We start from the raw sequence: 22,843 nt of genomic DNA, 5'->3' as shown, positions 1-22,843 counted from the left end.
TTTAGAGGCGGGATACGCTCATTGAGCCTAGGCCACTTTCTCCCGAGGGCTCCACAGCGTCCCCCGGCCAGCTGGTCGGTGGCCAGTCTGGACAGAACCTGGGCCCCCTGCTCTGCCACAGGATGAGGAAGGGGGACCCAGTGGCAGCCTCGAGGGGACAGACAGCGGCACCTGTGTACAGAGGGCGGCCAGAGGGACTCACTGCCCGCTGGGACCCCTACACGCTACACTTCACACACCAGGTTAAAACATGGGATTCGTTCACGTGCACATAAGTCAGTTTAAACGGTGACTAGAACGGATGCTGGCAGATTTCTAGAAGGGTTGTTAAGACCCTCACAAGTTCTGTCTTGCTGGAAACCACATTTAAAACTCGGAACCTGTGGGCTTCCCTGGTGGCGCAGTGGTTGAGAGTCTGCCTGCCGATGCAGGGGACGCAGGTTCGTGCCCCGGTCCGGGAAGATCCCACATGCCGCGGAGCGGCTGGGCCCGTGAGCCATGGCCGCTGAGCCTGCGCGTCCGGAGCCTGTGCTCCACAACGGGAGAGGCCACAACAGTGAGAGGCCTGCGTACCACAAAAAAAAACCCCAAAAAACTCGGAACCCGCATGTAGGTAGCTGCTCCACTTCCTAACCTCACGGAGGGGTGTGAGGGACCCCATTGTGCCTTCGAGCAGCGCCCACGTCAATCACCAACATCCTCGTCACCACTCCAGCCTCGTTTCTTCCCTGTGTCGCCAGAGAGAAAATTCCACAAATGTGTTTCCCCACATTTGTGGTCAGTGAGGCTCCAGAGTGAGCAGAGAACTCGAGAGGCGGGGACTTCTGGGGGGCCCTTTGGGGCTCACTGCTCTGGAGGCCCCAGTGCACAGAGGCAGCTGCAAAGCTGGTATCCCCTTGGCAGCCCTGTCTCCTCTGGTCAGTCTTCACGTTGGACAGTGTGACGGGCTGGAGAGGTGGCTGGCTGCTCTGTGTGTGTGTGTCTGTGTGTCCGTGTGTCTCTGTGTGTGTCTGTGCGTATGTCTATACGTATCTATGTGGTTAGGAATGTGTGTGCCTCTGATTTTTTTTACACAGATGTCCCCTCCGAGGCATCATTAAGCCTGGAAAAACCATTTAAATAAAAAATGTTTGGGGCTTCCCTGGTGGCGCAGTGGTTGAGAGTCCGCCTGCCGATGCAGGGGACACGGGTTTGTGCCCTGGTCCAGGAGGATCCCACATGCTGCAGAGTGGCTGGGCCCGTGAGCCATGGCCGCTGAGCCTGCGCATCCGGAGCCTGTGCTCTGCAACGGGAGAGGCCACAACAGTGAGAGGCCCGCGTACCGCAAAAAAAAAAAAAAAAATGTTTAAGAAAAATTAAAGTACAACGAACTGTTTTCCTTTTTGGTATACAGCTTTGTGAGTTTTAGCACATGTGTACATATTTGTGTAACCACTACAACCCGGCTTTGTTTTTGTGTAAAATAGTGATAAATGTTTGGACCTCACCCTCATTAATGTTCCCCAGCTTTAAAAGAAGCCCAGTGACCTGTGTGATTGAGGTTGCATTCGCTCACAGCAAAACTCAGGCTCAGGTCACACCTGTGGCTCAGACGCAGAAGCCACTTGGGGTGCTGAGTGAGGTGGTGGTGGAATCATCTTGAAGCAAAAGTGCTGAAGAGATGCTTGCTCAGGGCTGAGCGAGCTTGGCGGGTGTGGGCTGCATGCGAGGGGCGACCTGTCCTGAGTGACCGTTTGCTGCTGGACGTTCACAAGCCACGTCCAAATACAGAAGAAACGTCCCAGGCACAGAGGGACGCGGGTCTGTCCATCCTGCTCTGTTCCAGCTCAGCTTCCGGCCTCTGGCTCCCTGTCCCCACAGTGCGCTCACAGCCTCTCACTGTCAGTGGTTCAGGTCCAGGACGGACCGAACGTCCGCCAGGTTCTCACAGAGTCAATGGTGCAAGTGCAGATTTTATAACATAGTAGAAATAAAGTAAGACTGCAGAGCCCCTGAGCCCAGCTGTCCACCAATGGTGCTGGACATGGTGAAGAAAGCCCCACATGGTGGACGTGCAATGCCTTGTCATCCCTCTTCGTTTTAGATGCTTGTTTTCGTTAACTGGCTCAAGCAGTGATTAGAGCACGCCCCCCGAGAACCCGGGTGGTTCATCAGCCGCAGAACAGGACCTGGGGGGACTTTGAGCCCATCTGTCAGCCTTGGGAGCTGGACACCACTGACCTGGCTCTAAAGCCCCTTGAACCTTTGTACCGACAGGGAAGGGATGTGCACATTTGCTTGTCACCTTCTGAGTGACTTTGTGGGAAATAACCTGTGGGTTGTGTGATGAGCTGTTTTTCTCTGTTAATTGTGTCCATACTAATTGCTTCCAGGTGTTTACCTCCAATGGCCCCACCGTGATCATGCCCACCTGGTTCTGCTCCCGAGCCTGGTTCTCCCACGTGGGCCCATTTGACGAGGGCGGGCGGGTAAGTGCGTATCCCGTGGATTCCTCCTCTGGGCTGGGCTGGGCCGTGCTGGGCTGGGCCGCCGTCCCCCCGTGAGGGCCTTTGCAGCGCTTCCTGCTTCCCGGGCGGGCCGGGCGTGCTGAGCCTCCCAGGGTGCAGCCGGGGCACCGCTCGGCCTGTGTTGTGCGGGAAGCAGGGGATTTCTGTGTGAAGGCTGTGGGCGCCGGGCGTCTGCTCCTGGCTCACACCTGCCCGGCCCTGGTTGCCTCATCCTGCTTTAAGAGCTGTTTGTGGGAAAGCGCAGGAGGTGGGCAGTGTCATCCTGCCACCCCTGGACGGCAGCCGGGGAAGAGCTCCCCAGTTCTCCCGTGGCCGGTGGCCCTGGGGTGTTCGGGTCCAAGCTGGCCTGGCTCTTTCGTCTGCACCCTCGCCTACCTGAGGGGCCTCACCTGCAGAGCGGGGCCCACGCTGGTCTCTGGGCTCCGGCCTAGAAATGGGGACGCGACGCTGACCTGCTCCCCTCCCACCCCGACAGTCTTAAGAGTGAGCACTCCGACACCGATCAGAAGGTAAACCTGAGGGTTAGTTTATTTTCCCTTAACCCCCCCGCCCTTAAATTGGCTTTGAGATCATGAGTTCTGGTCCTCGTGGTGGAAGGGGTGGGCCAGGCATGTTAAGGCCCATCAGGCTGGAAGGTGGGGGTAACTCAGGCCCAGGCTCACCGTCTGCCCCAGGACCTTGGCCACGGTCCTGCCTGCTCTGAATGTCCTCTCCGCTTCGGGGGGACCTTCACTGACTGCACAGGGGCCGCTTGGAGCCAACCCCCTCCCTGCTCCTACCCGGCATTCCTCTGCCCACTCCCCTGCCCGTCACGCACACAGTCTCATTTTAGAGGGAGAGGCTGGCTCCCCCACTGCCCCCTGCACTGGACCCTGGCCGGACGGTCCCTCATGGTCGCCCAGACGTGCCCTCCAGGAGCAGTGCTGGTCTCAGGTTTACAAACCAGGGGCTCGAGGGGAGCATAGTGCCCTGAGGGCTGGACTTAGGTTTGGGGACTGGTCCTCAGCTGATTCTCCAGGCCCAAGAGGCTGCAGTTCTTGCCCATGGAGAGAAGGGCAGGGAACCGAAGCAGCCGGGACAGTCGAGGTGCAAAAGGACGCAGAGCAGGATGGTGGCGAGACTCGGGGGTGAGGGTGGCTGAGTGGTCGTGGACACAGCGGCCACGAGCTGGAACCTGCAAGGTGCACAGGTTTTAAATTGGGAAAATGCACTCGCAGAGGCGAGGTGGGGGAGGGGAGTCGGAGATTTGGAGGAGGGCGCCATCCGGCGCAGGACAGCATCCAGCTGAGGGGTCTGGATGTCCCCAGGAGGCAACGGTTTCAGGCCCTTAAACAAAAAGGAAAGTGACAAAAATGGTGTTTGTTGGTTCAGAACAGGGCTCTTCTGAGGGCCGGTCTGGCCTGGGTGAAAAAGTCTTGGAGAGGGAACGGCCTGGAGGGGGGTCGCCACCCAGCACAGCAGACACTTTGCAGAAGTGCTTTTGCATCTGTTGGAAAGATCCCCAGGCTCGGAGTCGCTGTGTGAGTTACGAGCTGTCTCCCCCTCTCCAGAGGGTGTACCCCAGGCTCTTTGCATTTTAGCCATTCTGATTGCAGTTCTGTAGTTTCTTGTTGTATTTTAATTTTCATTTCTGAGATGACTTATGTTGAGCAATTTTTCATGCACCGATTGGCTGCTTGTATGTTATTTTATGACGCGTCCAGACCTTTTGCCCAGTTTTAAGCGGGGTGTCTTCTTACTGTTGAGTTGTTGGTGTTCTTGGTCAGATACTTGCTTGTGGGTATTTTCTCCCACCCTGGGTCTCAGCGTTCTGGGATTTCCTCTCACTCCCACTTGTGCTCGTCCCAGATTCTATCCTGAGGATGTCAGAGCAGCGAGGCTGGGGCTTCCACCCCTGTTTTGTGGGTTTTATCTCCCCGCCCCGGGGCTTCCCACTCTGGGCATGGGGCTCACAGATGCTGTAGAGGTTGGCCACTCAGCCACCCAGAGCCAGAAGTCAGCACCTTCTCTGGTGCATCCTTCTCTTGGTATCGAAGAAGGTCTGTATTTTGTCATCTTTGTATTTCTCTCTCTTTAAACGCCCTTGGTCCCAAGTGCTCTGCTTAAACCTTTCCTGGTTGGCTTTTTGTTTTTCGGTTTTTGAAGGTATTCTGACCCCCACCTGTTGCCTGAACAGCAGCCAGTAGATCATCTGTTCCCTCTTTCCTTTCTCCTCCTGTTTGGTTGCGTGATTTCCGCTCTCATCAGAAGGCAACTCCGCGTGCTGAGTCCCCAGCCACCTGTCTGTGTCCCTGGACTCAGCCTCGCATGTCAGGCTGTCCGGGCCTCAGCGTTCCTTGAGTTCCTGCCCATTCAGACTGTGGCTCTGGACATGTGAAGGAGGTACGGGCTGGACAGAAAACCCTGAGTCACACCTTCGCTTGCATGTCTTGACAGCACAGCTCCCTGTTGCCTTGCTTTGCCTGACGCTCCTTCGATTCACTCGGCTTTGTAAGGTGCTTGACCTTTTCCTGGAGGCTCTGAGAATTCCTCCCTTGTTAAAGACTCATGGTCTCACTGGGATTGGTCTTAATGCGGACCTGACTCCGATGTGTGGAACCAGAGTTCTCCTTCATGGTTTTTGTTGTTGTTGTTATTTGGGGTGAATTTCTGTCCACGGAAGTGTCTGTTTTCTGTTTCTTCTCACACGGGCTTTGTATAGCTGCAGTTCATGGGATTCCTACCTCAGGGTCGCCCCCTCTGTCACCCAGGGAAGTGCAGCGGGTGTTGAGGGCAGGGAGGGGAGGAGGATGTGTCTCTCCTTCTTTGTCTCCTTTTGTCCCACAGGGTCCTAATCCCCTTTCACCACATCTCTGAGGGCGCCTACCCATCCAGCCGCGTTCTCACACCCCAGAGGCCCCAGGGCTCCGGGTGAGCCCCCAGGTCTGCCCAGGTCCCCATCTCCATGGGGGACCGGGGCTCAGCACCCCATCTTCCTTGACGTCACCTCTGCATCCCATCGCGGCCTCTGTCGCTGTTTGCGATCGGTCAGCGGTGCCCAGGCTCTTGTGAATCGGGGGTGGGGGGTGCCCTCCAGCCATGTCCCAGGTACCTCCTCTGGCTAAATTCTCACTTGTCTCTTTGCCAGAAATAAGGGAACTCTGGGGTTGAGGTCCTCTTGGTCATGAGAAGAGAGGACACTTTCTCTTTCCTAAATCTATAAAGCGCAGAGTCACAACGTGCTCTTGAAAGATGACTCTGAAAATGCAGAAAATTAGAAAAAGGAAAAACTACGCAAATGACCCGTGAACCCATCACCACACATCTGCTGTGAACTTTTGTGTGGGGTCCTTTTGTCTTCCTTTTACTGTGGACCACTTTTAGCCAAGCTGCAAACACAATTTTGAAACTTGATTTTTAACTTAACATTTTGTTATAAATCTTTTCATGTCGTTGTGGTCTTTGTGAAAACACTTCAGTCACCACACAGTAGTCCATCGAGTCACTAATTGACTCAACCGCCCGACGCTGCAAGTGAAGTGGTTCGCGCGTTTCCGCGTCGCTAACAAGACTGCGCCGATTTCCTACTCGGCTGGCTTCCATCGCGTTGCCCTGACGGCCTTGCGGTGTGTCAGGGACCCCGGGCGGCGATTCCCTGGGCAGTGGTGGCTTTGTTCAGGGACGGAGGCGGGCAGGCTGGTGCCCAGTGTGGCAGCTCAGGAGTGAGAGCTGAGTGGGCTGCTTCCAGGGATGGCGCTCAGGCCCAAGCCAGGAGGCAGCGGACCTCGCGCCTGGGCGGCCACAAAGAGCATCAGTTCATCACAGACCCCAGAGGCCAGGTGCACAGGGCCCAGTCAGGGGATACGCTCGGGCCAAGAAGCTGGCCAAGAGGGGCCAGGGGTCCCATCTCCCCCCGAGGATGACAGCCACCAGGCTCCATCAGGACATTGAGACCTCAGAGGCCAGCTGTGCCACCTTCCTCTCGGGGTGGACGAGCTGGGGGGCAGCCGTGGCTTTACTGGAAGCAGTGGGCCCGGCCATGGTGCTGGCATTGGCTCGGTGACACCGAGCTCGGGCTGGGGAACCAGCGGAGGAGGACAGGCTGGGGCCGGAGAGCAGCAGCCTCTGGGCTGTCAGGAAACCAGCCTCTGCCCGGAGCAGGGGTCCTGGCAGTGTCCCCAGCCATTGCTGGGCTCTGCTCACCAGACACATCCTGGGTGACCTCCTGTCCAGACCCCCTGCTCACTTGGTTTTCACCTTGAATTTAAAAAAGTGAGGGGAGCCAACTTGGTGTCCCCACCAGGACTGAGATCCCCCAGACTGACCAGCAGGGTGGCTGTGACCCCAACGGCCAGCCCTGGTCTGCGCTTCTCCAGGAGGGGGCGGGAGGCCTGGGTTCTCACAGGACGGGAACACCCAGCGGGACGCTGCAGACCCTGGGAGCAGCAAGCCCGTCAACAGGGAGGGGGCAGGTCATCAGGCCAGCAGCGCGGGCCAGGGGTCAAGTTTGAGGCTGTGAGTGTGACACTGGGGCTTGGGTCCACCCCTCGGGCACCTTCTTGTCCTGAAGACGCCTCTTGTGGTCACACTTGCCCACGCTTGCCAGTGCCGGCCACAAGGTGGGGAAGCTGGACGTGTTGTTTTCCCGCTGAGGCCTCACGGGTCATGCCAGGCTCAAGCGGCTGGGGTGCCGGGCGGATCCGCGTCTCCCGTCGCCAGAATGAGGCTCTGTCGTGAGTGGAGACACGTTTCTTTCGTCCCGCAGGGTGTCCCCGAGGACTTGCTGTTCTTCCACGAACACCTGAGGAAGGGCGGCGGGCTTGTCCGCGTGGACCAGAGCCTGCTCCTCTACCGCTACCACCCCGGCGCGGCCACACACTCCGTCCTCGAGTACGCAAGTCCGGGGGGCCAGACCGGGCGGGGTCAGTGGGGCAGACACGGGTGACCCAGTCAGGTCGCAAGGCAGGAAACCTGGGAGCGTGGCCAGCACGGGGCCTGCGGCCTCCCGGGAGGGACGTTGTCCTAGGTCCACGGACCAGCATTTCCCCAGGATCAAGGCCAAATGTCTGTTCTCACCTTTTTGAAGTGAGGTAGGATTCACGTGTAGTTGTTCTCTTGGGGTTTTGTTCTCACTTGCTTTGAGTTGAGGGGATTCTCAGCGTGAGCCCAGCCCCCCGCTAACGTGATTACAGGCGGGCTGGGGGCACCCTCTTCCTTCTCCGCCCACCAAGGGGAGGGCTATTGGGACCGAGGTTGGGCCGCTTCCTCTGTGGGGCATCACAAGGACACTAGCCCCCTCCCTCTCATGGCCCTCACATCCCCCAGGCCCCAAGGCTAGAGGCCGACTACCAGGGACAGGGCAGGGATGGTGCCGAAAGTACAGGCAGGGTGAAGGCAAGGGAGGGGTGTGCTTTTCTTTCTTTAGTTTGAACTGTGTGTGTGTGCGCATGTGTGTCTGTGTGTGCACGTTTGTGCATGTGTGTGGGTGTTACATTTCAAACAACTACAAGTATGTATCCCCCTTGGTGCTACCGTAATGCTGCTCTCTTGGGGACAGGGAGGAATGGGGCCCTGAAACAGGTCTACGATCAGGGGATCTTTTGATTGTAAAGAGCATGATGCAGGGACATGCATTTGTGTTTCTGGAAGTAGAAGAGACTCTGTTCTTCCCCTGGAGGGTGTGAGACTCGTTGGAAGGCGTGGCTTCTCAGTTTCTGTCCTGGGAGGTCTCCTGTCCACTGTCACAGTGGGTGTGATGCTGATTTGGGCATGTGTCGTCGGTGGGGGGGTGTCCCAGATTGCTGCATCCATATAATTTATTTATTTATTTATTTATTTTTGGCTGCCTTGCGTCTTCGTTGCTGGGCGCGGGCTTTCTCTAGTTGCGGTGAGCAGGGGCTACTCTTCGTTGCGGTGTGCGGGCTTCTCATTGCGGTGGCTTCTCTTGTTGCAGAGCAGGGGCTCTAGGCGTGCGGGCTTCAGTAGTTGTGGCACACGGGCTCAGTAGTTGTGGCTCACAGGCTCTAGAGTGCAGGCTCAGTAGTTGTGGCACACCGGCTTAGTTGCTCCGTGGCATGTGGGATCTTCCCGGACCAGGACTCGAACCCATGTTCCCTGCATTGGCCGGCGGATTCCTCACCACTGCACCACCAGGGAAGCCCCCAGAGTCCATATTGACTTGGGAGATCCTTGAACTTTTGCACATGTGCTATTCAACACTAAAACTTAGCTTCTTTGTTTTCCAGCTTTAAGCAAAAGAGCTTGATTTCTCTTCTGTTAAGTCTGAATTTTCATACAGTAGATTTAGTGGAGCATCATTGGGAGTTTGTTGTCATGAACTTGACTCAATGCAAGTGTGATTTGCACACATGGGGTAAATAAAGGTCATTTTCTAGGGGGACATAACAATCCTAAATGTGTATATCCCTAATCCCAGAGTTTCAAAATACATGAGGCAAAAACTGAGATTGGAGTTGGAGATTTTAATACTCCTATCTCAATAATTGATAGAAGTTGGGGGGTGGGGAAGTCTGTGAGGATCAGAAGGTTTGAACAACACTATGAACCGACATGACAGTAGACATTTAAGGAACACCAGAGTCAACTGCAGAATACGCATTCTTTTAAAGTACAAGATAGACATTACTTTGGACCAAGAAACAAATCTGAATAAATTTCAAATGATTGAAAGCATACGGGTTATGTTTTATAAATTAGAAATCATTAGGACATCTTCTTTTCTTTTTTTGGCTGCGTTAGGTCTGTGGCTGTGTGCGGGCTTTCTCTAGTTGCGGCAAGCGGGAGCTACTCTTCGTTGTGGTGCACAGGCTTCTCGTTGCAGTGGCTTCTCTTGTTGTGGAGCACGGGCTCTAGGTGCATGGGCTTTGGTAGTTGTGCCTCGCAGGCTCTAGAGGGCAGGCTCAGTAGTTGTGGCACATGGGCTTAGTTGCTTCGTGGCATGGGGGATCTTCCCGGACCAGGGCTTAAACCTGTGTCCCCTGCCTTGGCAGGCAGATTCTTAATCACTGCACGACCAGGGAAGCCCTAAGACATCTTGAATATACAAAATATTTGGAAATTAAGCAACCAAGGGAAAAAATCACAAAGGATATTAGGGAAAAAATTTAACTTGATGACAAAACAGTATGTCAAAATTTGTGGAATTTAGCTAAAGCGGAGTTTATAATAAATTTTTATAGCTTTAAAAGTTTATATTATAAAAGAAGAAACTAAGCAATTATCTAAGTCTCCACCTTTAAAGGTTTCAAAAGTAATAGCAAAGTAAACTCAAAGTAAATAGAAGGAAAGGAATGAAGAAGGTAAAATTGAAAATGGACAGTCAGTAGAAAAAACATCAGCAAAACCAAGAATTGGCTTGAAATAAAATCAGTACAATTGACAAGCCTCTATCAAGATTGATTTTTAAAAGAAAACACAGGTTACCAATATACTGGGAATTAAAGAGGGGACATCATTACAGATCCAGTAGGTATTTAAAGTATAAATAATAGAGAATTCCTTGGCGATATAGTGGTTGGGACTCCGTGCTTTCGCTGCAGGGGGTTTAGGTTCAATCCCTGGCTGGGGAACTAATATATCTTGCATGCCCTGCACATGGCCAAAAAAAAAAAAGGTATAAATAATAATTAAAAATTAATTAGTAATTTAAAAGCTTTTCATAAAGAAAAGCCAAGCCAGATGGCTTTACTGATATATTCTATCAAAAATGTAAGGAAGAAATAATACCAATCTAACATAAATTCTTTCAGGAAATAGAAGAGGAGAAAGGTCTGTTGGGTGTTGGGAGGGAGGAGCTTCACACTCCGTGAGACTAGCATGACTCTGAAGTAAAAAATGCTACAAGAATATTACAAGAAAATAAAATTACAGACAAATATCCCTTATGAAAATAGTTGCAAAAATCATTCACAAAATATTACCAAGTCAAATTCAGAAATATATATGAAAGGATAATACATCATGAATACAAGTCTGGTTTAACATTCAGAAATCAATTAGTATGATTTAATACAGCAATAGATGCAGAAAAAGCATTGGGCAAAATTCAATACCCATTCATGATTTTTTTAAAAACTCAGCAAACTAGAAATAGAGGGAAACTTTCTCAGTCTGATAGCATCTACTCAAACCTATAACTAATCTCATACTTAATCATTAAAGACTGAAAGCTTTCCCTTCTAAGATCAGGAGGAAGCGATCTGATCACTCCTCTCACTACTTCTATTCCACGTTGTAATGGAGGTCAGTGCAATGAGACAGGAAAAATAAAAAATATAAGTATTAGAAAGTGGAAGTGGGTTTCCCTGGTGGCTCAGTGGTTGAGAATCTGCCTGCCAATGCAGGGGACACGGGTTCGAGCCCTGGTCTGGGAAGATCCCACATGCCGCGGAGCAGCTGGGCCCGTGAGCCACAACTACTGAGCCTGTGCGTCTGGAGCCTGTGCTACGCAACAAGAGAGGCCGCGACAGTGAGAGGCCCGCGCACCGTGATGAAGAGTGGCCCCCGCTTGCCACAACTAGAGAAAACCCTCGCACAGAAACAAAGAGCCAACACAGCCAAAAATAAATTAAAAGAAGGCTCAACATTAAAAAAAAAAAAAGTGGAAGTAAAACTAGCATCATTTGTAGGTGGCATGATTGTGTTTCACAGGAAATCAAAACCAGTAACTTAGCAAATTTCCAGAATACAAGTTTATAGAATTGCAATGAACAACTGAAAAATGCAGTTTAAAAAATGTACAATGGCGTCAATAATAAAATACTTTTGAGTAAGTTTAGTAAGGTATGTCTATATCTGCTAAAACCTATTCCAAAAAAGGCTGAGGGAAATTAAAGAAAACCTATAAAATCGATGGAGAGATACACCACATTCATGGATTGGAAGACTCTGTATTGTTAACATCAGTTCTCTCCAGATTGATCTGTAAATTCAAAGCAATCCCAGTAAAAGTCCCAGGTGGCTTCTTTGTAGAAATTGATAATCTGATTTTAAAATTCGCATGAAAATCAAAGGGCCCAGAGTGTCCTAAACAATCTTGAAAAGTACAAAATTTGAGGACTTATTGTGCCTGATTTTAAGACTCACTCTGAAGCTATAGCAATCAAGAAAATGTATTAATAGAATAAAGATAGACATATACATCAATGAAACAGAGCAGAGTCCAGAAATAGACTCACAATTGATTTTAAACAGTCTCCAAATGCATTCAATGGAAAAAAGAAAATTATTTTTAACAAATGAAGCAAATGGATATCCATATGGAAAAAAAAATCTCATGCCCTATAGAAAAATTAATTCTAGATGACTTAGATATAAATATAGAAGCAGGTAAAATATAAAGCTTCTAGAAGAAAACATCAGGGAATATCTTCACAACTTGGGGACAGGAAAAAATTTATTAGAGAGGACACCAGAATCTTTAGCCCTTTTTTTGGGGGGGGGGGGCGGGCTGTATAGGGTCTTAGTTGCAGCACATAGGCTCTTCGTTGCGGCATGCGGGCTTCTCTCTAGTTGAGGTGCACAAACTCAGTAGTTGAGGCCCGGGGGCTTAGTTGCCCCAGCATGTGGAATCTTAGTTCCCCGACCAGGGATTGAACCCGCGTCCCCTGCATTGGAAGGCAGATTCTTAACCACTGGACCACCAGGGAAGTCCCTCTTTAGTGCTATAAAATTGATAAATTGGACTTCATCAAAATTAAAAACTTTTGCTCATAAAAAGACACCATTAGGGGCTTCCCTGGTGGCGCAGTGGTTGAGAGTCGGCCTGCCAATGCAGGGGACATGGGTTTGAGCCCTGGTCTGGGAAGATCCCACGTGCCACGGAGCAACTAGGCCCGTGAGCCACAACTACTGAGCCTGCGCGTCTGGAGCTTGTGCTCCGCAACAAGAGAGGCTGCGACAGCGAGAGGCCCACGCACTGCGATGAAGAGTGGCCTCCACTTGCCGCAACTAGAGAAAGCCCTCACACAGAAACGAAGACCCAACAGCCAATAATTAATTAATTTTAAAAAAAGACACCATTAGGAAAAAGAATAGACAAACCACAGACTGGGAGAAAATATTCATAATCTATATATCTCACAGAGGGTTAGTATGGGGGAGATATTAAGAACCCCTATCACCCAAAAATAAAATCTAATAAAAGTAGGCAAAATAGTTGAACAGACATGACACTTCACAAAGAAGTAATATATAAGGTCAATTTAAAAGGTTTCATCATTATCAGAGAATGCAAATTGAACTCTGCACACCCACGAGAAGGGTTAAAATTAACGTCTGCAATTCCAGATCATGCTGAGGACACGCGTACATTGTTCTCAGCAGTGTAAGCACAGTACGTCCTCTTCGGAAAACTGTCGGACCTTATTGTATTAATTTAATTGATACCTGCCCTGTGCCCCAGCAATTCCATGCCTAGGTGTTTCTCCAAGAGAAATTAATAGATTGCTCAACATTTCTCTATTAGTAGCCAAGACTGGGAACAACCCAGATGCCCATCAGCAGGTGGTGGATAAACACGGCTGTAACGGAACACTCCTCAGGACTAGAAGAAAGCAAACGACTGATACCTGCAAGAACGGGGATTAATGTCCAAAAGATACATGGTCAGTCAAAGAAATCAGATACCAAAGCATGCATACTGTGGCTTCCACTTGTACAGAGTTCTCCAACAGGCAGAACTAGTCCACAGTGATAGAAACGAGACTGTGGTATTCTCAGGGGAAAGGAGATACAAGAGAGCTTTCTGGGGTGGTAGAAGTGTCCCACCTCTTGACAGGTGTGTTGGTTACACGGCTATGCATGTTTGTCATAACCGTCTGACTTGTATGCACACTTAAGATCCTTGCTCTTACTCTATGTGAATTTCATTAAAATTTTTAAAATTTCTGGCAAGTGTTTCTTCAAGGAAGTAACCACTTTCCCACAATCCATAAACGGAGTTGGAAACTGGGTGAATAAAGTACAAAGATGGTTTTCTGGGCACGAATCTTCTGTAGAGCTCAGAAATGCCGGGACACCTGGGATCCTCTGCAGAGCTGAGAAGTGCCTGGACACCTGGGATCCTCTGCAGAGCTGAGAAGTGCCAGGACACCTGGGATCCTGTGCAGAGCTGAGAAGTGCCCGGACGCCTGGGATCCTGTGCAGAGCTGAGAAGTGCCCGGACAACTAGGATCTCTTCCATTGTTCCTGAAGGTTCACATACATGTGTCCTCACCTTGAACTCCTGTGAAGCAAGGCAACGTGAAGGCATGTCTGTGATGACCCTGGTGGTGCCCTGCTCCCCACCCATGGTGTGGCGGGCGCTCATGTATCTGGGGGGCCAGGCAGCCAGACAGACGGCTTGTGCTACACACACCTTCATTCTGTTTTCATGCGATAATTCTTTTATGTTGAGACTTTTTTTTCCCTCTTTTTGCAGTGTGAGGCTTTGCCACCCACAACGTAAAAGAGGTGATCTCATGTTAGTTTCTGTGTTGGATTAAAGTCTTTGAGCAGCAAAACCTCACAGAGCAAGGAGCGCTAATTACACCCTCAGGCTTGTCAATAATTGAATTCCTTCAAACTCTCTCTTAAAGAGCCCTCTGTTTGAGAGGCTCCCTGAATCGTGGCCTTTACCTTTTAAATTGAGAATGATCAGCATTTATATCATTTAACAATTTTCACTATGAAATACTTCCGACAGCCAGAGGCATAAGGAATCATCTTTAAAACAAAAAGTTACCCATTTCCCCAAACCTCCTGCATCTCCCAGGTTCCATTTCGTGGTGTCCTGAGTGGGATGTTTATTTGCCATAAGATCCATTTCTTTATACTTCGACCACACGTGATGTCCTCTAAACAGTGTGCTTTCCCTCTTTAAAAATGTGGTGTCGGTGGCAGCGTTCTGCCTCATTCTCCCGAAGTCGCTATGCTGCTCACCCTCAGGGCCGAGCTCCGTGTGGTGACGTTGCTCCTCTGTCTTCGTCACCGCGTGGACCTTCCTGCCATCCTGCTGCTGAGGGTCCACACACGCCACTGCTCCCCGCCCCCACCTCCGGCCTGCTGCCCCCTGGTGCAGTGTGCATCCCTGACACTGCCCTGCTTTCCAGAAGGTTTTGGAAATGCCGACCTGTGGGTCTGAGGAAACCTGTGAGCAGCTCCCACACACCCAGCCCTCAGTGGAGCCTCCTCGCAGGGGTAAGAGTGGCAGGAAGGACACACCTGGGCTGTTCTCCCGAATAAATAACTGAGCAGCACGGTGGAGAAGGGGACCTGCAGGACAGCGGCGGCAGGAAGGGTCTCACTGTCCATAACGGGTCTCACTGTCCACAACACGGAGGTATTGGTGGCAGTTTCTGAGTTGTGTCCTCAGACCAGAGACCAGACTCCGGAGGCACAGGGAGGGCACAAGGCAGGGGCTGTACCCCCAGGACCCACAGTCCCTCCAGATCCACCCCACGGGCGGTGGGAGGTGGGGGTCAGCTCTGTCCCTCCCACAGGCGCCGTCTCCAGGTGAGGCACCCTGCACTGCTCAGACCCGGCCCGTCACCCCTGCGTCTGGTGGTCACGCTGGTGCGGGCCCCACACTGTCCTGGTCCCTGAGCATTAAGTGGAGTCCTCGTTGGGCCATTTCATTTCCTTGTAAGTGTCCCCAAAACCGTTGGGCATTTTTTTGGGCAGTTTCATTGAATTGTTCATGAAATTGAAGAGAGTTGACTGGTTAAGGAGAGAAGCAATTAAGTCATAGAAGCAGCCAGACCTTTTGCCAACAAAAATAATTTAAAAAGTAGGAGCCAGAGAGGTAACCGTGGAGCAGAGGGCGAGACCTGCCCAGATGTCTGTGGTCCCTTATCTCCTGCTGCCCCTGTGGTGGTAGGCGCACCCCCTGGGGTCCCAGGCAGGGCCTGGAGCGTGGCGCAGGTCCCGCTGCTGGCGGGGACCCGGGGCCTGCCCCATCTCTTCCTCACTGTCAGCGTCTCATGGGTTTGTCAGAGCTCATTTGCAGGAAGTTCAGTTGTTTTGTTCTCAGAATTGTCCTTTGTTCCTTGGATGCTGCCAAAGCTGCGTGTTGAGTGCTGCACCTGATGGTGTCTTATTTGGGCTGGAGTGTGTCTAGCTTGTGCTGAATGGCCCAGACTGGGGAGTTATTCACCTTATTCACCTTCGCAAGCCCCAGTACTCCCTGACCACTGAAATTATGGCTGCTCAGCACAACCCCAATTGAGACATTTCAAGTGGGAGGTGGGTGGACCAACCACAGGAGCAGCCCAGCATTCAGAGCCCACCCCTGGGCAGGCGGACACTGGTGCCCAGTTGCATTAGAGTGGGCATCACTGTATTGTGTCCGTGGACCCCACACTCTCACCTGGAGGAGCTGCTCCCCTGAGATACCTTGTGGGACCCTCAAAGCTGGTTGCCATGGAGAAGGCAGCAGGGCAGTGGCTGCTGAACCACGGGTTCAACATTTGCCACACAGAGCCCCGGGCCAGACACCAGGAAGGAACTGAACCCACACTGTAGAACGTGGGGGAGCTGCAGCAGGTCTGCACCTGGCCTAGAACAGTAGGTCTTGGGGCTCTGTGAGAGGGTCCATGGAGGGCACTTCCAGGTGTAAACTGTGATTTTATACAAGGGTGTGCCACCCTTCCTTACATCAGAGGTTTCTCTGGAAAGGAAGACCAGGGTCAAGTTTGGTCCACTGTGTGCCTGCAGAAGCTCCCCCTTAACCTTCCCGATTCTTAAGTGATGTTTTCTCACCTGCGCCTTGGGTCCTGTCCCTGTGTCCAACCACTGTAACCTGGAGACAGCTGACATGCTGTTGTCTCCGGGCACTGGGACTCGGGCAGCTGCAGACCCCAAGGGCCGGCCTGGACCTCAGGTCTGCATGTGGCAAGGGGCCAAGGGAGGGGGTCCCACCTGGGGAAGGTGACCCCACCATCTGCACAGCTTCCACAGGACACTGTGGCCCCTTCCATGTGGCCGCTTGAGGTGGGGAGTCACGTCCAGGTCATGTTTACCATGGTCGTAGGTGCCAGACGTCAGCGTGGCTGGGTTTTCCTTGGGCTCCCCAAGCTCTGTGCCTGGTGTCCCGCATGCTTCTTGAGTGTGTGGACATGAGCTCAGCACGTCCGAGGATCCATGTGCACCGGCTGTGAGGGTGGGTGAGGGGTGCAACCTTCTGGTCCTGGCCTCCTTGGTTCAGTCACTCAGCCAACAGCTGCAGTGCTGCCCCAGGGGCCCCAAACCAGGGGGACTTGTGGGCAGGCTCAGGGGTGGGGGGAGGAAGGCCTGGGGCGCTTGGAGGCCCTGCCCTCCTGGGTCACGACCCCCAAACCCCCATGCCCCACAGGACCACCATCTGGACCCACCGCGTCCGCTTCCTGGAAGAGTGGGCCCTGCCCCACTGGGCAACCTTCACCATCTGGAATGCGGGCCGGCAGGGCCGCCGGCTCTACCGCAGCCTGACGGCAGGGTCACGATGCAAGGTGGGGCCCACCCCTTGTCCCACCCCTCCCCCATCCAGCAGCACTGCCCCCACTGCCCCTGAGGCTGGCGTCCTGGGTCCTCCCCAGGTGGTCGCCTTCTGTGACGTGGACGAGAACAAGATCAAGAAGGGCTTCTACTGCTACGAGGACTCTCAGGTGCGCCCCCTCCCCACCGAGCCCCCATGGTCATGCATGTGGTCAGCCGCCCACACTGCACTCTGGGGCGCCGTCCTGGGCCTTTTGAGTAGACACTGCCCAGAACCTTCCTCCTTGGGAAAGGCCATCTGGGCCCGGACAGCTGCCAGGCCTGGCAGATGCAGCCCTCAGGCTCCTGGGGTCTCCAGGACCCCAGAGGGCACCCGTGCCTGCCCCCATCTGCCCCTGTCCCTACTGGAAGGTGCTCCTTGCAGGCTTGGGTCTGTCCGCTGCCCACCTCAGGTTAGTCCTGTGGCAGCCATAGGTGGCTGGGTGGAGGTGCTGGAGACCAGGTCCAGCCCTGGGTCTGGCTGTGGCCCGGGCGCCTGTCTGAGGGCATCGAGCTTTGAGCAGGGCAGAGGTGGGGGACTGGGGAGCAAGGTGGAGCAGCCTGTGGCCCTTCTCTCCTCTCAGGAAAGGCCCAAGCCCCGGGTCCCGGTCCTGCACTTCCGAGCCGCACAGCCACCCTTTGTCATCTGCGTGAAGCTGGTGAGTGTCAGGCTGGGGCATGTGTGGCTGGGACAGCCCCAGGGTCAGGAGGTGGTATGTTGTGTCCACCAGGAAGCTGCGGGCTAGGACGGGAGGTGATGACTGCCGCTCTGGGGGGCCAGGAGAGTGATCCACATGGGGGTGGGGACAGGAGACAACAGGGCCACCTCCAGCCAGGCCTGGGGTGTCAGGGGAGGTGGCGGCGATGGTGCCCCATGAGGCAGGTTGCATTTCCCATGAGAGCTGCAGGGGACAAGGCCGCCCAGAAGCACCTGCGCCGGCCCTGCATCCCCCGATCCCTGCCAAGTGACTGCCGTCCCAGCGGTTTTCTCCATCAACCCCTTGCCTTTTCTCCCATTTGCGGCCACGCAGGACAGGTGCTCATTTCTTGGCTCTGGGCCCAACGCTGGGGTCCTGCAGAGAGGCCCGTGTGCTTGAACTCCCTCCTTCCCTGAGTGGGTCCCGTTTCCTAGTGTACAAGTTTCCACCACGAAGCCTGCTGGTGGGCTCTGGTGATGGGGACGTTCTCCTGATTTTGGAGCCCTCACCCCCGCCCTGCTGGCCTGTCCATCTCTTCTCCTTGGTTTCTGGGAGCTCTGCATTGAGTGGTGCTGGCCCTTGGTCGACTAGTGTTTAGCAGATGTTTTCTCCCAGTTGTGACTTGTCTTTTCACAGGTTCTTCCCAGAAAAACTTAATTTATTTATTTATTTATGCACGCATGCATGCAGTGCCGGGTCTTGGTTGTGGCATGTGGGGTCTCTTAGGTGCGGCATGCCTGTGGGATCTAGTTCCCCGACCAGGCCCCCTGCATTGGGAGAGTGGAGTCTTACCCGCTGGACCACCAGGGAAGTCCCGTGAAAAGCTTATTTTTAACACAGTACATTTATCAATTTTTCTCTTGTGATGAACACTTTTAGTGTCCTCCTGTTTTGGAAATTCCTCCCCGTGGTCAGAAAGATTATCACAAATGCAAGTATAAAGTGTCCTTAATCCACCAGGACTACAGGGCCCAGGTTGGCTCATGTGGGGCGGGGCTGCCCCGAAGGGTCAAGAGGGGACAGTAGTGGATGGGTGAGCAGGTCCCTGTGCTGTGCCACTGGGGACGTGGGATGACGCATAGTTGGGGACACAGGCCGCTGCTTCCAGCAGTTTCCAGCCTCTGAGGTTGAAACCTTGGTAAACAGGGTGCCAGGCCAGAGGCCTTCCTGGAGGCAGTGGCTTTAGCGGAAGGGAAGCAGGTGCATGTTCATTTGCCAGCGTTCGCCAATAGCAGTGGGGAACCAAGCAGAACATGCCTCTCACCCCACATCAAGTGCAGACTCTCATCAAGCCTTGGGCTCAGGGAGCCTGCAGCCCCTACACACTTTCATAGCAAAGGTGGCCTGCTCCACGTGTATGTGGAGGGTGCCAGAGAAGGGGAGAGCCCTTTGTTGGTGGCTGTTTTTAAGATCCCAGACCCCCTTCTGCACTGACTGGTGTTACTCACAGCTTCTAATTGCGGTTTGCCGTGTGGCCCAGGCGCTTCCACAGGGGCCCCACCAGGCCAGTGCATCCTGATGGGGAACGTCACCTCCCTGAGGCTGTGCTCCCATGGGGCCCGAGCTCAGACACGGGGGACAGCGGGCGTTGTAGCGTGTTGGTCAGGTGGGGTCCCATGCAGGACCGGAGAACAGGCTGGATGTCCTGATTCTGCCCCTCGCTTGAGTTGCCACTTTGGAGAAGTCACCCAGCTGTCGGGAAAACGGGCGTGAGAACAGGCTGACCCCAGGAGCCTGGCGCCAGGAGTGGCCTCAGGGTCCCAGCTGGTCCCTGCATGGCCAGGCCCAGCCCTGAGCTCCAGCCCCACAGAAACTGTGAGGCAGTAGAGGTGTGGTTTCCTCTGCTCAGTTGGTGGCGACTTTGCACGGCCACAGGTGAGCTGAACACTTGGACCAGAACAGAATCTCATGGCACAACAGGCTTTGTCAGCTTGAATGAGGCCGTGTGAAAATTCAGGTCAGATTTCCATGTGGACGTGTTTTCAGTTCTCTTGGACACAGAGCTGGGGTGGAATCACGGGTCTTAGGGTGACTTATGCCCCCCCACCCCCCGCTGCCCAAAGGTTCCAGTTTCTCGTATCCTTGCCCACCTTGTGACGTGTTTGTTCGTCACGGCCATCCTGGTGGATGAGTGGCTCTCACGGCGGTTTCCGTTTGCGTCTCCCTGACAACGGAGGACGTGGAGCATCTATTAGCCACTTGTCTGCCTCCTGTGGAGAGGTGTCTGTTCAGGTCCTTCACCCATTTTCTAATCGGGCTGTTTGTCCTTTTGTTGAGTCCTCAGAGTTCTCTATATTTCTAGACTCAAGTCCCCAACTGGATGCATTGGCAAATACTTTCTCCCATCCTGTGGGCTGTCTTTTCATTCTCTTGATGGTGTCCTTTGATGCACAAAAAGTGCTTAACTTTGACAAAGTCCATTTTATCTATTTGTAATTTGATTTGTTTTGGGTGTCATGGCTAAGAAACCACCACCCAATCTAGAGTCATGAAGATTTACCCCTGTGCTTTTTTCTTAAGGGTTTTATGGTTTCAGCTCCTTCATGTAGGTCTTGGACCCATTTTGAGTTGCTGTTTGTGTGTGGGGTCAGGTAGGGGCCAGCTTTGTGCTTTTGCAGGTGGCTGTACACTGAGTGTCCCAGGGCCAGGCAGCCGGGTGGCTCCAGTCCCAACGTGTCACCTTGAGGTTTTCTTCTGTTTGACTGCTTGCCAGCTTGAACCTGCATTATTTAACCGTCACTACATAACTACAAACTTAGCCTCAAACAGCACGTTTACTTCCTCACGTTTCTGTGGGTCATAAGTCCAGGCCCCACAGGTGGCTTTCAGCTTCAGGTGAGCGTGGTGGTGTCTGCCGGTGATGATGTCTCATCAAGAGGCTCGCCTGGGGCAGACCTGCTTCCAAGCTCTCATGGTCGTTGGCAGGAGTCAGATCTCCAGGGTGTTGGCCGAGGGCCTCAGTGCTTTGCCGGCTGTTTGCTCTGCAGGCCCACCAACCATGGCAGCTTATTCTGTGAAAGCCAGCAAGGGGCAGGGTCAGTAGCAAGACATACGTCACACTAACGTGTGACCTAATCACAGAAGTGACATACCAGGGAAGGGGGTTCCACGGGATGTGGGTGCAATGAGGCAGGCTCGTGGCCATCTGGGTTTGGGTTTCCTGGTTTGAAAGCAGTGACCCACCTGGCTTTGGGTTTCCTGGTTTGAAAGCAGTTTCCTGAGAGGCCAAGACAAACAATGTTCAAGTTGCCAGGGGAATTGGATGAATGATTATGGGGCTGCAAGGAGCCGTTGTAAAATGAAAGTTTTAATTCTACACAAATGATACCTAGCTTTTCAGAGATAGGCTCTCTTAAGGGTCTACTTCTCAGGGACCCGAAGTTGCCACGAAGGGAACACCCATGCAAACCCTTCCCAGAGAGCAGACTTTGGGTGGGAAGGAACCCATCCCTGTCACCCACTTTGTTTCCTTAGAGGGTCTAGAGGTAGAAACACAAAGGTGTATGTGATTTTTCTTTTTAACAAACAGCAGCATGTTATACATACTTATTTCTTTTTCACGTAATAGTATATCTTGGAGTTAATTCCATATAAATCCGCTGGTGCCACCCAACTCTGTTATCTTTTTATGAAGGAAACTTTCCAGCACGTTTCAGCCAAAGCAAAGAAGCCAGCCCCAAGCCCCAACTCCCCCAACCTGGGAGCGAGGCAAATTCTAGCCTCATTTCTTCAATATTGTTTCCTGAAAAGATTAAAAGCTAAAAAAACTACCATAATACCACTATGTCACCCCAAATTTCCAGATATCCCATCAGTGTTGAAATCTGCCTTGTAGACGTGTTCTATCTTTTCATACTTGCCTGTTGGAATGCAGACCCAGTGTGACCTTTGTCTCCCTCACTTTCTTACAATTGTTTGTTGACGAAACCGGCTTGTGGTTTAACGTGTTTCCCGAGGCTCAGGTCCAGGGTCCGTTCTGCTCGCAGGAACACCTTCATCGCTGGCTGCAGGAGCTTCTGAGGGATTCATGTACCTCACTTAAAAAATATCTGCATCCCACTCGATTATATGGGTGTTTCATACATTTATTATCCAGTTGCTTATCGATGTACCTTTAGGCCAGTTTTACTGTTCACCGTTAGGAATAATGCTGCCGTGGATATCTTTATATATGCATAATTTTGCTCAAGTGGCTACACATATGGGATAAGTGTCTGAAAGGTGCTGGTCAAAGAATGTGCCCACCATCAGTCGTGAGACCAGCCATTCTGCCCCTGGAGGCTGAGCCAGTTCACACACCCTGCCCCCACCATGACCCTTCTCCAGCGGTGTGACCAAACCTTCCACCTTTGCAAACCAAACCACAGGTGAAAAACAGTAAGTTTATGGTTCCAGTTGGCAATGTCACGTTGTGAGTAAGGAGGGCATCTTTGCATGTATTTGTATTCATCTTTATTTCCCTTTTGGTACCTTACCCTTTTCATTGGCCCATTTCTCTATTGGTCTCTCAGTATTTTTCTTTATACAGTAACAAACTACTGTCTGTGATGTTGCAGATTTTTCTGTGTCATTTAACTGAATTTATATCTTCTGCCATTTAGAAGTTTGTTATTTGGATATAATCAAATTAATTTTTCCTTTTATGGCTTTTGGGGGGTTTATTCATTCTAAGACAATCATTTCTCACTGTGATATTTAAAAAAACATTATCCAAGTCTGGTCCTCAGACTCCTGTTTTTTCCTTATATTTTTGGTACAACTGGAATTTATTTTGTTATAAAGATTATCATAGGGATCCAGACTTTTTTCTTTCTGTTTGGATCCTCAGTGGTCCTAACATCATTTGGTGAGAAACCCTCAGGAAATGGCGTCTTTGTGTGTTGGGTATGCATGTGGATTTGGAGCTGTTCCTGGAGTCTTGGCCTTTTTCTACGCATCTGTCACGTACCATTACTGACTATAGCTTTATGATGTTCACCACTGAGTAAGGATAGTCTTCCTTCATTATTCTTTTTAGAACTTTTCTCACGTTTTTCTTGTTTGAATAAACTTTATTGTGAATTCTTAACACCTTCGGAAAATGGCCTAAGTGTGGCCCACCAGCTGCTTCTGTAAATAAAGTTTTACTAGAACACAGAGGACGTATGG

General features: G+C 52.1%; 1 protein-coding gene across 1 annotated transcript in view; it reads left to right on the top strand.

The window, feature by feature from the left end:
• Positions 1-22,843, top strand: part of B3GNTL1 (UDP-GlcNAc:betaGal beta-1,3-N-acetylglucosaminyltransferase like 1) — a 109,512-nt gene that overhangs the window by 84,783 nt on the left and 1,886 nt on the right. The window contains exons 8-12 of the mRNA XM_065897474.1: positions 2,373-2,468; positions 7,252-7,376; positions 16,837-16,972; positions 17,060-17,128; positions 17,582-17,656. Coding sequence (XP_065753546.1) covers positions 2,373-2,468; positions 7,252-7,376; positions 16,837-16,972; positions 17,060-17,128; positions 17,582-17,656 — 501 coding nt within the window. The remainder of the gene's footprint in view (positions 1-2,372; positions 2,469-7,251; positions 7,377-16,836; positions 16,973-17,059; positions 17,129-17,581; positions 17,657-22,843) is intronic.

This window comes from Phocoena phocoena, chromosome 19, assembly GCF_963924675.1.
Source record: "Phocoena phocoena chromosome 19, mPhoPho1.1, whole genome shotgun sequence".
Lineage (NCBI taxonomy): Eukaryota > Metazoa > Chordata > Mammalia > Artiodactyla > Phocoenidae > Phocoena > Phocoena phocoena.
Note: the sequence above shows the minus strand (reverse complement) of the source record. Positions and strands in the feature narration are given on the sequence as shown.